The 13621-nt window shown below is 37.9% G+C and overlaps 1 protein-coding gene across 3 annotated transcripts in view; it reads right to left on the bottom strand.

Annotated features, from left to right (window-relative positions):
* ect2 (epithelial cell transforming 2) overlaps positions 1–13621 on the bottom strand; it is a 58064-nt gene that overhangs the window by 24806 nt on the left and 19637 nt on the right. For all 3 annotated transcript variants that reach the window (XM_073041080.1, XM_073041078.1, XM_073041079.1), the window contains 6 exons: positions 12736–12872; positions 9446–9565; positions 7321–7389; positions 6100–6210; positions 2016–2112; positions 1184–1265 (listed from right to left, as the gene is read on the bottom strand). In XM_073041080.1, the coding sequence (XP_072897181.1) occupies positions 1184–1265; positions 2016–2112; positions 6100–6210; positions 7321–7389; positions 9446–9565; positions 12736–12872 (616 nt within the window). The remainder of the gene's footprint in view (positions 1–1183; positions 1266–2015; positions 2113–6099; positions 6211–7320; positions 7390–9445; positions 9566–12735; positions 12873–13621) is intronic.

Genomic DNA, 13621 nt, shown 5'->3' with positions numbered 1-13621 from the left:
TTCATGAAATCTAACACCATTGCCTCAACATCAATATGCCCTGGAATATTAGCATATCCCAAAATGTCCTCCTTGTGCCTCTCCATGGTGGACATGGATACAGAATACTCATTTAGTACCTCACCCACTACCTCTGACACAAGGCTCCTTTGTCCCCAAATTCCCTTCCTTGAGCATTCCTACCCTCACCTAGCGCCCCTCATGTTTAATAAATGTATAAAATTGCTTGGGTTTTCCTTAATTCTACTCATCAACCTCTTATGGTCTCTTTTTTGAGTGCCACCCTGCTTTCATTACATTCCGCAAGAGTCATGTTGGGCAGGAAATTCCTCATCCTCTCTCCAAATCAGCATTATTACTTCACACTGCACACTCCCATTCTGAGAATGAACATTAAATTTCAATGTTTTATCTAATTATACTTTAAACTGGTTCAATGAGAGGGAGTGGCTGCAAGATTGAGTTAAATCCACAACCTACACTAACGCTAATATTATGATTTTCCTTTAGATCCTTGATATTCAGACTTTATTTCAGAGTTTGAATTGATTTAAATATTATTCAATACTACCTTAACAAAACGACCAGTTATTCATCTCACAGATAGTATCAGCAGGTCCTATGTACCCAAGCTCATTTAAAAGTCATTTCCTTCAAGAATAATTTTTATCTAAATGAGGCTTTCAGCTATCTGGAAGATATGAAAATGCACTGCAAGTCTACAGGTCCTTCATACAAGTATCACCTTTCAAATATAATTTGCTCATATCCAGTTAATAAAAAAAAGGATACAAACTGCTAACAAGGACTTGGCAATTTTACTGTTTACTGGTTTGATTCAGAGCAAGCACATAGTGCAGGTCATACATAGCAAATGTTATAAAAATGGATGCGCAAAACAAAACAAAAAGAACAAGCCTGCATAGAAGAGGAATTGTCTTTGAGAATAAAACTGCACAGAGAAATAATGCAAGAGGACAAGCACAAGAGCAGAAGTATTTGACATCTATTTGCAGCAAATGCAGGAAGATAATAAAAAAGCAAGCCTCATCTCTCGTTTAAAAATTTCTAAAGCAAGCCAACTGATGAGCAAAATTACACTTAAAGTTGTAGAAGTATCATAGGATTTAAATCATTATCATACACAAAGTTCTTAGATTGAAAATTGATGTCAAGAACTTACGTCATGACTTCCCTAAGTATCTCAATAGCATATTCCAAACTGACTTTGTCGGGATTGTCATCTGTAGTGTGCTTCCAAAGGTCTACAGAGGTAAAGATACATTAAACAATATTGTCATGTGCAATTAAAAACATAAAAATTGTTAATCAAATAACAAAGTTCATCATACTCATCAAATGATCATGCACAGCCCCAAGGTAGAAATCCCCAAAAATCTACAATCATATTGTACTTCTCGTGGCCAATCCCATTTATCATGTGACATTCCTCTTCCTATTATCCTTCCAGCTGTAAAAAATCTCAATATTTCATATCACAAGATAACCCTTAATATTTAACATTACCGAGAATAGTCTAACATGACGACTTTTTCCATATTCCCTAAAATTGAGGAAATATACAGTACACTAACCATATGGCGAGAAAATATTTAAGGCAAAATATTCTTGATATTCTTAATTTGCTTCTGTACCCATATACCCATTTTCTGTTTCTCAGACCAAAACTTAAGATCCTGCTGCACACCAGGATTCCATCACTTCAAAAGGGGATGCATTTAGTTGGCATCAGGTCCTTTCACTTAACCCACCTGTCCCCTCTAGCAGTTTATGCAGTTTTAATGCAGTTCAATTGCTGCAATAATTCAGCCAGTTCTTAAACACGGACTAAACTTTACAAATTTGCAAGGGAAACAAAAAAAAAAATACAGGTAGCACTGAAGAGATTGCTTGATCCGGTCATACAATTAATTCTATCTAAAGCCACAGATGATCCAGGTTTTATAATATACATTCCAATATATTCTACAAACAATTCTGGAGGTTCTTAGTACCATTCAGTAGCAAAACAACACTTGGCAGCCTTTGCACAGGACGAATAAGCAGCTCTGCTAAGGTTTGACGACCACATTCAGGTTTAGCTTGATTAATCTGGCCAAAATAAACAGAATGAAATATGGTCAACATTATATGTCCTTGTTACTTGAAAAACAAAAGACACACCAACATTTAACCCTTGAAAAATCTAAAAGAAACTCACATAAGCATCAATTTGAACCAGTTAAAAAAAAACTACGCAGACCAAGTATCATGGTCCAGAGTTGATCTTTCCAAATGCACTGCATAAACCTGCTAAAAGTTGTATTAATATGGAAATGCAGGGTTTGGTTTTTGATCAGGACTCATTTCACCAGTGGAGGAGAAAACTGTATTTGATTGAGATTTTACAGATTGAGGCAATCATTTAATAAAAACTCCTATAAGAATCTCAGTTATGTCCCCAAAACAAAGGCTAGCAGCCATACGTGCTAAACATTCTCAAATAAAGCAAGAGATTTAAAAACTGGCATTCAGGCCATATCTTTCCATGCTCTGCTCTCCACATACCTATCCATGTGCTTCTTAAATTATACCATTGTATCTGCATAACAGCTTCTGACAGCACGTTCTACACTCCTGTACCTAACGAAGTGGTGGAAAGAGTGGAATCTGATGTGATCTTCAGCTGCTGTTGTAGGTCTGTCCATCAAGGTTCGACATACTGTGCATTCACAGATGCTCTTCTGCATACCACTATTATAACATGTGGTTATTTGAGTTACTCTTGCTTTCCTGTCAGCTGGAACCAGTCTGGCCATTATCCTCTGATCTCCCTCACTAACTAGGCATTTTCCACTATAGAACCGCCAGACTTGTTTTGTTATTTTTAGCACCACTGTCTGTAAACTCTGGAGACCATTGTATGTGAAAATCCCAGGAGATCAGTAGTTTCGGAGTTACGCCAAATGCCGTCTGACAATAAAAATAATTCCATGGTCAAAGTCAAACATCCTCATTCTGATGTTTGGTCTGAACAACAACTGAAGCGCTTGATAATGTCTGCATGCTTTTATGCATTGAGTTGCTGTGACATGACTGGCTGAGTAGATATTTGCATGAACATACAGGCATAGCTAATAAAGTGGCCACTGAGTGTAGATACTCACCACCCTGAAGAAGTTGCCCAGGTTCACTTCTTAATCTGTCCCCTTCCACCCTAAATCTAGAGCTCCTAGTCTGGAATCCCTATACTACGGGAGAAGAAACCATTACTGTTCTTCTTATACATAACCCTTACATTTCTATTCATCGCCCTACTTCAAAGAAATAAAGACCTAGCCTTGCCAATCTCTCCCTATAATCCAGGCCTTTAGTCCCTGCATCTTCCTCACAAATCTTTTATGCACTCTTTCCAGTTTAACTACTGGAAACAGGACACAGTACTCTCAACGCTCTCTCATCAGTGACTTTTACAATGGCAAGATAATGTCACAACACATACACTCCATACCATGTAAGTGTGTTAAATGCCCTTTGCACCATCCTATCTGCAATGCCACAAACTACCTACTTTCCTCCCAGTTTCCTCTGTTCCATTACATTCCCTAGTGCACTACTATTCCTACATTGGTTTGACTTTGCAAAGTGCATCACCTCACACTTTATCTGTATTGAAATCCATTTTCCACTCCTCAACCTACTTCCCCAACTGATGAAGATTTCCCCCATCATCTACGACAACTTTCTTCATTGTCAACACCATCCAATTTCACGTTATCCGCAAGCTTATTGAATACACCTTGTGTATTGGCATCTAAATCACTTATATAAATAACAAGGGTTCCAATACTGACCCGTGACACACTTCGTCATCCACCCTCTGCTTCCTACCTCAGAATCAATTTTCAATCGCCCTAACTAGGTACTCCTAGATTTCGTGGGACCTAACCTGCCAGACCAGCCTACCGTTCAGGACCTCGAAGGCCTTGCTAAAGTCCAAACAGACAGCCACAGTCTTTCCTCATTCATTTTTTTGGTTACCTATTCAAAAACCTCTAAAAGGTCTATCAAGCATGGAGTCCCACATACAAAGACATACTGATTCCTCCAACTTAAAATGCCTATTCATAATTCTGGTAAATCCTGTCCCTCAGAATTCCTTCCAGGAATTTCCACACTACTGATGTCAAACAACTGACCTATAGTTCCCTACTATGTCTTTGCTACCTTTTTTAAAACAATAGAACATTAGCCACTTCCCAGTCACTAGAAATCTCACCAGTGGTTAACGATGAAATATCTCCATAAGGCTGCATATACTGCCTCCCTAGTCATATGATTTGGAATAATAATTGTAGAAATATTTTAAAGACAGTGAAGTCTGGAAATAATATTCAAGATCAAAGCAGAAGTTGAAGTATTAAACTTTTAAAAACAATAAAATCCTTATTTAAATTTTGTATTTCAGAAGAATGAATTTCTGCAAAAGCACAGTCGGACCAAAAGGGTAACTTAAGGCTTGATACACTCTTTAATACTTAATACTCAAAAGAAAATGATGGTGAAGTTATTATAATGGCCAAATCAAAAAAAATAAACATGATAAAGTTAGAATTATTAAATGTTCAGCATTTTTTGAAGATGAATAAAATTGCCACGCTGATATGAAATATACATTAAATATGTAGTAGTAGTAGGCCTCCATTAGACTCGATAGACCATGGACTTGCACCCTGGAAAGTTTCCAGTGCACAAGCCTGGGCAAGGTTGTATGGTAGACTGGCAGTGCCCAAGCTGTAAGTCTGCCCTCTCCACACCACTGATGTTGTCCAAGAGAAGGGCATTAAGACTCATACAGCTTGGCACCGGTGTCGTCGCAGAGCAATGTGTGGTTAAGTGCCTTGCTCAAGGACAGGGGTGTCAAACTCATTTTAGGTCACGGGCCGGATTGAGCAAAATGCAGCTTCATGCGGGCCGGATCAGTCGGACGCGTGCGAACGCAGCTTTTGTTGCCTCCGTTTTTTCAGCCTGCTCTCATGTGATCCAGTCTCTGCTTTAACTACAAAGTATTTCACTTTACAAATTCCGTTTCTTATGAAGAAGACTGCCGAATAAACACTAAAAACCCTGAAAACCTGGTACCTGAATAAACTCAGCATTAGCCATATCATACGCCACAGGCGCTTCGATTACTGGGGCCAGCTTTAATAGTAATTAGATATTATCTCGCGGGCCAAAGATAATTCCACCGCGGGCCGGATTTGGCCCGCGGGCCTTGAGTTTGACATATATGCTCAAGGACATACACGCAGCCTCAGCCAAGGCTCGAACTAGCAACAGATCACTAGGCGAACGCTTTAACCACTTGGCCATGTGCCAACACGTTAAATATGTACACTGTTTGTTTGACTAGCGCAAGATTACTGTATACCATGCAGCTCTGAAGAGGGGATAGAGTTTTATGAGATGTTGACAAGACCAGAAAATTGTAGCAGTAAGGAAAAATTCAATAAATTGCTTTCTTTGAAACAGTGCTGGCTAAGGAAATAACTATTGGTGTGTAAAATTATGACAGGCTTTGATTAGAGTAAATGGGAAGGATTAATTTCTCTTCAGAGATGGGTTAACAAAATAAACAAAAAAGGGGCACAGATTTAAAGTAATTCGTGGGAAGGGTAATGGATTCTTTTTCCTCAAGAGAGTGGCAAGGAACTAGAACTCACTGCTGGTGATAGAGACAGAAACATTCATTAGCACTACAGTGCCTCGATGTATCCTATACTTGGAAGAGCCATAAACTGCAGGAAAATGGAGCCAGTACTGGAAGCTGGGAATAGGTTACAAAAAAGTGAAATTGTATGCAAATACTTAAACCAGCTTCACTGATTTTTGATTTCATGACAATTACTGGATTTCTTTTATTAACTACACTATAATCATGATTACAGTCCCAGTTCATTTAGTTTTAAGATACAACCTTCCATTCCAGGTACGTTCCATAGAAACAGATCTAAAATTAAAACATTAGTGATCTCAGCTATATTCTTCACACAAGATTATCAGAAGGCAAAGATTTAACACTGTTTCAATAAAACCTACCTTCAAGAAAGCGTGAAATCTTGGTTTTAGTTTCGCACATTTCCCAATAGTATCCTTACTCATTTCAAAAAAGTTTACAAATGGTGGGTAAGTCTTCAACAAGTCCTTAGACTAAAAGAAAGAAATCAGTTGATTTCCATTCTATCAATTCAATGTCACTCTGTTTCCACAAGCAGTTAGATACTCTCAAAGACCATTTGAGAGCTTTGCAATTAAAACACTTCACACTTACAAAATGATCGAAATCTCTAGAGGTTTTTAGGCCAATGAATTGTTGAGTGTTTAACAAACATTTTGCAAACACAGAATATATCAGAACACCTTCATGAGAAAAATTTCAGAACACCAAAAATGCTCACCAAAACATCTACTTACACTGTTGAAAGTTTTAAGAAAAATCTAATAGCCTTACTTACCTTGGATATCAATAGATTTTTGCCCCATCTTAGTTTACATGATGACAAAGCTTTTTACAATGCCATCAATAAATTTTTAAAAAAAAATTTGGACAATTATATTGTATTCTAAAAATGCATATGGTAGCAATGAAGGGAGTTCCATTTTTTAAAAAAAATGGAATTAAAATGGAAATCCAATTTTGAGTGTAAAGCTATAAATCAAATTACTTCAAAGTACCAGAAATAAAGTATGAAAGTAGATTCCCAAAACTTAAATAAAAACAATTTTTTTTCAAGTACATATGAAAAACATCCTATTTTCCCCCACCAAGGTGAGTACAGGTCTTCTCCTGGGTTACAAGCACCCAACTTTCATACTGCCCATACACATGAGCGAGCATTTGGAAGATCAAATGGATGGATTTGGCAACTATTGAGGTGCTGAAGGTACTACTTTCTTGGCTTGCAGCTGCATTTCTGATTTGTTAACTATCTGGGTTACAGTTTGCAGGAACAGAACACTGCTGTAATCTGCGGAAAACTTGCATTCCACAAGCTAACTAATAACTCGTTGGATATTAACTACATCAAGTCTGATCCCATCTTAATCTGACAACTGGAATCCGGTCTGAACTCTAACTATTCTCTTCTGTGGAATATTGACTACCCCTTCACATCCCACCACCCAGTACAACAATCCTTATTAAATACAGCAACAGAAGAATTAAAACAGATTTCTTGTGACAACTGGTATCAGAGGACCTGCACCTACTACATTACAAAGATGAATGAAAGTTGCTTTAAAAAGGACTTCAATACTTACATAATTTTGGATTATGCCACCTATACTGTGGTTTTCGGACCAGTTCAGAATAATTTCTTCAAGATCGGACTATGAGGAAAACAAGTTACTGTAAGTTCAGAATCAAGTTTAATATCATTGGCAAATGCCAAGAAATTTGTTTTGCAGCAATAGTACAGTGCAATAAATAGTAATTATTGTTCATGGGTTCATTGTCCATTCAAAAATCTGACGGCAGAGGGGAAGTAGCTGTTCATGAAACATGGAGTGTGTCTTCAGACTCCTATACTACCTCCACAATGAGAAAAGGGCATGTCTTGGGTGATCGGGGTCCTTAATGATGGATGCCACCTTTTTGGAGGCATTGCCATTTGAAGGTGTCTTGATACTGGGGAGGCTAGTGCCCATGATGGAATTGGCTGAGTTTACAACTTGCTGCAACCTTTTCTGATCCTGAGCAGTGGGAATTTTCAAGTGTCTTTGGTAACATACCAATTATCCTCAAACTCCTAATGAAATATAGCTGCTGCTGTGCCTTCATTGTAATTGCACCAATGTTGGGCCTAGGATTGATCCTCAGAGATGTTGATACCCAGGAATTTGAAACTGTTCACACTTTCCACTTCTGATCCCTTGATGAGGACTGGTGTACTTCCTCGACTTACCCTCCCTGAAGTCCACAATCAATTCTTCGGTCTTAATGACATTCTGTCAACAATAGTTGTGTTATCAGCCGAATCTGAGCTATGCCTAGCCACGTAGTTGTGGCTGTAGAAAGAGTAGAGCAGTGTGCTAAGCATGCATTCTTGAGTTGCGCTAGTCTTGGTTGTCAGCGAGGATGTCTCATTTCAAATCTACATTCACTGTGGTCTCCTGAAGTCAAGAATCCAATTGCAGAGTGAGTATTGGAGGCCCAGGTTTTGGAGTTTATTGATTACAACCAAAGGTACAATTGTAATCAATAAACAGCAGCTTGATCTGCATGTTGCTGATGTCCAGAAGATCCACGCCAAATGGAGAACTGAGACTACATCCGCTGTAGACCTGTTGCAGTGATTGGCAAAATGCAATGGATCCAGGTGCAAGAGTTGATTCTGGCCATGACCAACCCTACAAAGCATTTCATCACAGTAGACATGAGTGTCACCAAGTAATGGTCTTTGAGGCAACTCACCCTGCTCTTCTTGGGCACTAGTATGACTGGCGTTCATTTGAAGCAGGTGAGAAACTCCGAATGCAGCAGCTAGAGGTTGAAGATGTCCATGAACACTCCAGCAAGTTGGCTGGCACAGGTTTTCAGAATCCTACCAGGTACACCGTCAGGGCCTGACACCTTCCGAGGGGTCATCCTCTTGAAAGATGTTCTGACATCGGCCTCCAAGACAGAGGATTTGCATCAGTATAGCTTTATTCTCCATTTCAAAGCATGCATAAAAGACCTTGAACTCATCTGGGAGTGAAGCATCACTCATTCTGTTGGGTTCCACTTTGTCTGAAGTAATGGCCTTCAAATCCTTCCAGAGCAGCCAATTCTGTCCCCAACTTCAATTAGAATTGTTTTGTGTTTTTTGCTCTTAAGATAGCTTTCTGTAGGTCATACCTATACTTTTTGTATAGTTCTGGATCAACAGTCTTGAATACCACAGGTCTTACACTCTGCAGACTACAAATCTCTGGTTCATCCACAGCTTTTGATTTGGGCAGTCCAGTATGTTCTCAAAGGCACAAATGTATTAAGTTACAACATAAGTTGTTATATTTAAGTACCCCACAAGTCACCATATTTCCCTAAAATATTGCCCTTCAACATTAAAGTGTACAAATATTCCCTGTCACTACTCAGAATATGTATACATTATACAGCTGATGAGAGCTTTGATTTGAATAAAATTGTATCCATGTTCACTTCTGCATACTACATCCATTTGTACTTCTGTACATTCCCCCAATCAAAAATTTAACTGTGAACAGTCCACATCTTAAAAATTTCCCTAGTCTATTGCATTCCATCAATATTTGAATGTATCTAAAATCATCCAATGATTTCAGTCCCACGATATACAAAAGACTAATCATTCAATGTTCACAGTGACTAATACATTTCTATTTGATTACACTCACTATATCTAATATTAAATATGCTTACCTTAATTTTTCTATGCACATCCAAAATATCTGGAATACTGCCAAAAATTGTTTTTATTTCTTCTTGTGCAAGAATAGGCCCTCCAAGTTGACCCTCCTTCTCTAATGGATCTTTAAATAACTGAATGCATTTCAATATGATTAACAATAACTAAATATTAGAATGAATAAAATTTAATTACATACATATTCACACATTGAGTTTGGGGCAAGAAGCTAATAATTATATTCATAACAATTAATAATTATGATGCAGCCTCACCGTTGCTTTACTAAACAATAAGCAGATCAGAAGATAGTTTTACAGATACTTCTAAGCACCTGGCTGCCTTTCATTCAATTTTCCATCTCACTCCTATTTTAACGCTGCCTAGTGTTCCAATACGGCAACAAAAATGTAGTAATCTTTCCAGAGGACATTAAGTCTTCAGTACTGAGCTCACCAATTTCAGAAAATACATTTTCAGAACTTGTATTTAATGTCAATCTTCAAGAACAACATTATTTTCCTTTGCTATGTAAGGCATCTTATACTGACAATGCACTACAAGTCAGAAAATGATAATTGCTTTTTCTATCAAGCCCAGCACCCATATGGAACTGTGCACGATGTAATTCATATCACTAGAAATGAATTCTCTCCACCCAGTGCTTTTAATAGAAATGTTACCACTTAATTGGGAGAGATTACATCTACTTTTGCTCCCTTTTATTTCTTAAACAGACCATGCTAAACAAAAGATATTGTTGAGAGTTAAAAGTTAATCCAGTTCCATCCCATCAATTGACAGCATTATCAATGTTGGCAGGATAGACAAAGGAGAGGCAGTTGATATTGTTTATTTGGATTTTCAGAAGGCCTTTAACAAGGTGTCGCATTTGAGGCTGCTTAACAAGGCAAGAGTCCATGATATCCATGCTACTTGCAAAGATAGAATATAGAAGCATGAAAGCAAACAGTGGAAATAAAGAGGGCCTTTTCTGGTTGGTTGTGGTGACTTATGCCATAATGGTCAGAATTGATGCTTTTGTGTCCAAGCTTGGGGACTATACAAAAATAGATGCAAAAGCAAATAGTGTTGAAAAAACAGAGTCTGCAGAAGGACTTAGATTAGGGGAATGGGCAAAGAAGTGACAGACAGAATGCTGTAGTGAAGTGTAATGTGCACTCGGGCAGAAGGAATAAAGGCATGGACAATTTTCTTAATGGCCAGTCCTCATGAAGGATTCTGTGAAGGTTAACTTGCAGGTTGAGGCGGTGGTGAGAAAGGCAAATCAATGTTAGTAATTATTTTGTGAGGACTAGAATACAAAAGCAAGTATGTAATGCTCAGGCTTTATGAAGCATTGGTCAGACCACACTTGGAGTATTGTGAGCAGTTTTGGGCCGCTTATCTATGAAGTTGTGCTGGCATTGGAGTGTCCTGTGGAGGTTCACGCGAATTATCCCACGAATGACAGGGTTAGCATACAAGAAGCATTTGATGGCTCTGTGCCTGGGGTTTAGAAGAGGGAGGAATCTCACTGAAAACTATTGAATATTGAAAGGTCTAGATAGAGTAAAAGTGGAGAAGATATTTCCTGTAGCAGGGGAGTCCAGGACCAGAGCGAACTGTCTCAAAATTGAGAGCCGCCCATTTAGAACAATGATGAGACAATTTTTGGCAAGAGGGTTATGACTGTGGAATTAATTGCCACAAACAGCTAGGTATATATAATGCAGAGCTGGATAGGCTCTTGATTAATCAGTGTCAAAGGTTACAGGGAAAAGACAGGAAAATGGGTTTGGAAGGGATAATTAAGCAGCCATGATGGAATGGCAGAACAGACCTGATGGGCTGAGTGGTCTAATTCTGCTCCTAAGTCTTACGGTCCAATAGATTAAATAATGATCTGCTTTATCTTTATATTTTATCTTGACTGATCTCATTTCCTTTCCAATCATTTCTCCCCTGCACTTTTGTCCTTATTTTTTCTGACCATTCATCCTTTGACAGGCCTTCCTCCCCTTTCCCCTCACATTAAAATCTTATTTCTAACTTCCAGTTTGATGGGTTTAGACTTTAAATGTAAACTACTCAATGTTATTCAGAATATTTCCAGCACTATTTTTAAATGTGGTATTTTAGTCTAAATGACAAATGTACTTTAAAGCCACTTGTCTGTATAAACAAGCTTATTACCTAAACATCCCTTTGAATACTAAGTTTAGCAGACCTCAATTTATGCCTGCCATGAATTCAGAACCTGCTTCAGTTATCCTAGAAGCAAATAAAATGCCATTAAAAACTGGCAAGTGCTTAGGAAAAACAACAGTTCAAGCAGCAAAGGAAAATACAAAACAAAATGCTGGAGGAACACTGCAGGCAAGGCAGCAGCTATGTAAAAGTAAACAGTTGACGTTTTGGGCCAAGACCCTTTATGAATCCTGATGAAGGGTCTCAGCCCAAAACGTCAACTACTTACTCATCTCCATAGATGCTGCCTGGTCTGCTGAGTTCCTCCAGCACTTTGTGTGTGTTGCTTGGATTTCCAGCATCTGCAGATTCTCTCGTTTGTGGAACGATAGTACAATGAAGTGTTCAAATCATACTTCTTGACCATGACTTCTTAAATAAATAATTTACACAGAGACTGTTGTATTGCAGGACAACAGCTAGCAATTTGACCACAGGTGCTGAAATACAATAATTATGTAACTCATTTTAAATTTTGCTAGCTGGAGAATTGCAATTTTAGTGAGGACACCAAAGCATTCCCACAATTCTGATATGGGGTCCTCTTTGCCCAAACTGCTATAGAAGATGTCTTAGGATATACTCAAACCCAAACTGAGGCATCAAATACAATACATGCTCAGTCCTTGCACTACAGACTCCCTAATTCAAATCAAGACGACTACCATTAACAACAGATTTCAACTTTGATCATTTTTGGTTATTCTGAGTACCAAAAGACAGTTTCAAATTTCACAGAAATCAAGATTTGTGACTGACAACAGTCTTCAGATATGGTACAGAAACAATACTTGCATTTTGCCAAAAGTCAATATGTCCTCCTTGAAAATATATATTGTCCTTGCTTTAGAGCCTGAAATCTAATTTATTTACAGTGCCTTATGTATGATATTATGGGCTAGTAATGTTTAAATAGTGTGCAGCAAGGTAAAACTGTGCTCCAAGGCATTATATGATCCTGTAAACCCAAGCAGAAGTTAAGGCAAGACAACTTTTTGGTATTACCTCAGAGGCATTTTACTCTTAAGTGTAAATTGATGTACTGTAAACCCACCTGAATTATTGTAGTTAAAATATCTACATAATTGCTTTCTGTCTGGTATAGCTCCATTGCAACTTGCCACCGTGCAGACGGCTTTGCAGGAACAGCTGCATAACATTTTGATGTTTTAATGTTAGACTTGGGAGTTTCTACAGAAAGGGGAATAGAAGAGTCTTTAAATCTGTTTATCCTCAAACACTTGCAAATTGATAATCATGTAGTTTCCTTATAAAAAGCAGATAAATAGGAATTTCACTTGTCTAAACATGAGGTTAAAATGTAAACATGATCCTGGACTGAGTAATAAAAACAGTAATGAACATTAACAAAGGCTTTAAAAATACGTGATTCAATAAGTTTTGTTTTCTTTAATATGTACAAAGATATTATGAGAGATCGCTATAAAAACATTTTTTAAATGGTGACACCTACATTGGAGAACATTTGTACCTTCAGTAAAATGTGCATTGAATTCCCAACAGGTAAAGCTTCGAGTTATTGCGCATTCCGATACGGAGGACATTTTTACATCCTCCACTGAAAGCACAGTTTCAAAGATGGTATTTTGTTGGAATTCGTCATTACTACTTTTCATGAAGTTTTGTTGTGTTTGTTTATCAGGTAACATCTCCAATTCCTGATATTCTAATTCAAACATATTGGAAAATGCACCACAATTGTGATTCAGCAATTTGCTAATATTTCCTTCTTTATTTGGACCGTCACATATTGGAAGCCTCGTCTCCTGGTCAAATAATCCAACATCCACAATTTTGGTAGAGCCACTCTGTTGATACTCTGTAAATCTACTACCAGTCACTTGTGATGGGCAAGTAGCTTTCCTAAAGTTTGCTATATTATCCTTTGAATTATTCTTCTGATGCAAAGCTTTGATACC

Source organism: Hemitrygon akajei, chromosome 3 (assembly GCF_048418815.1).
Source record: "Hemitrygon akajei chromosome 3, sHemAka1.3, whole genome shotgun sequence".
NCBI lineage: Eukaryota > Metazoa > Chordata > Chondrichthyes > Myliobatiformes > Dasyatidae > Hemitrygon > Hemitrygon akajei.
The sequence above is the reverse complement of the archived record's forward strand: the minus strand, read 5'-3'. Positions and strand labels throughout refer to the sequence as shown.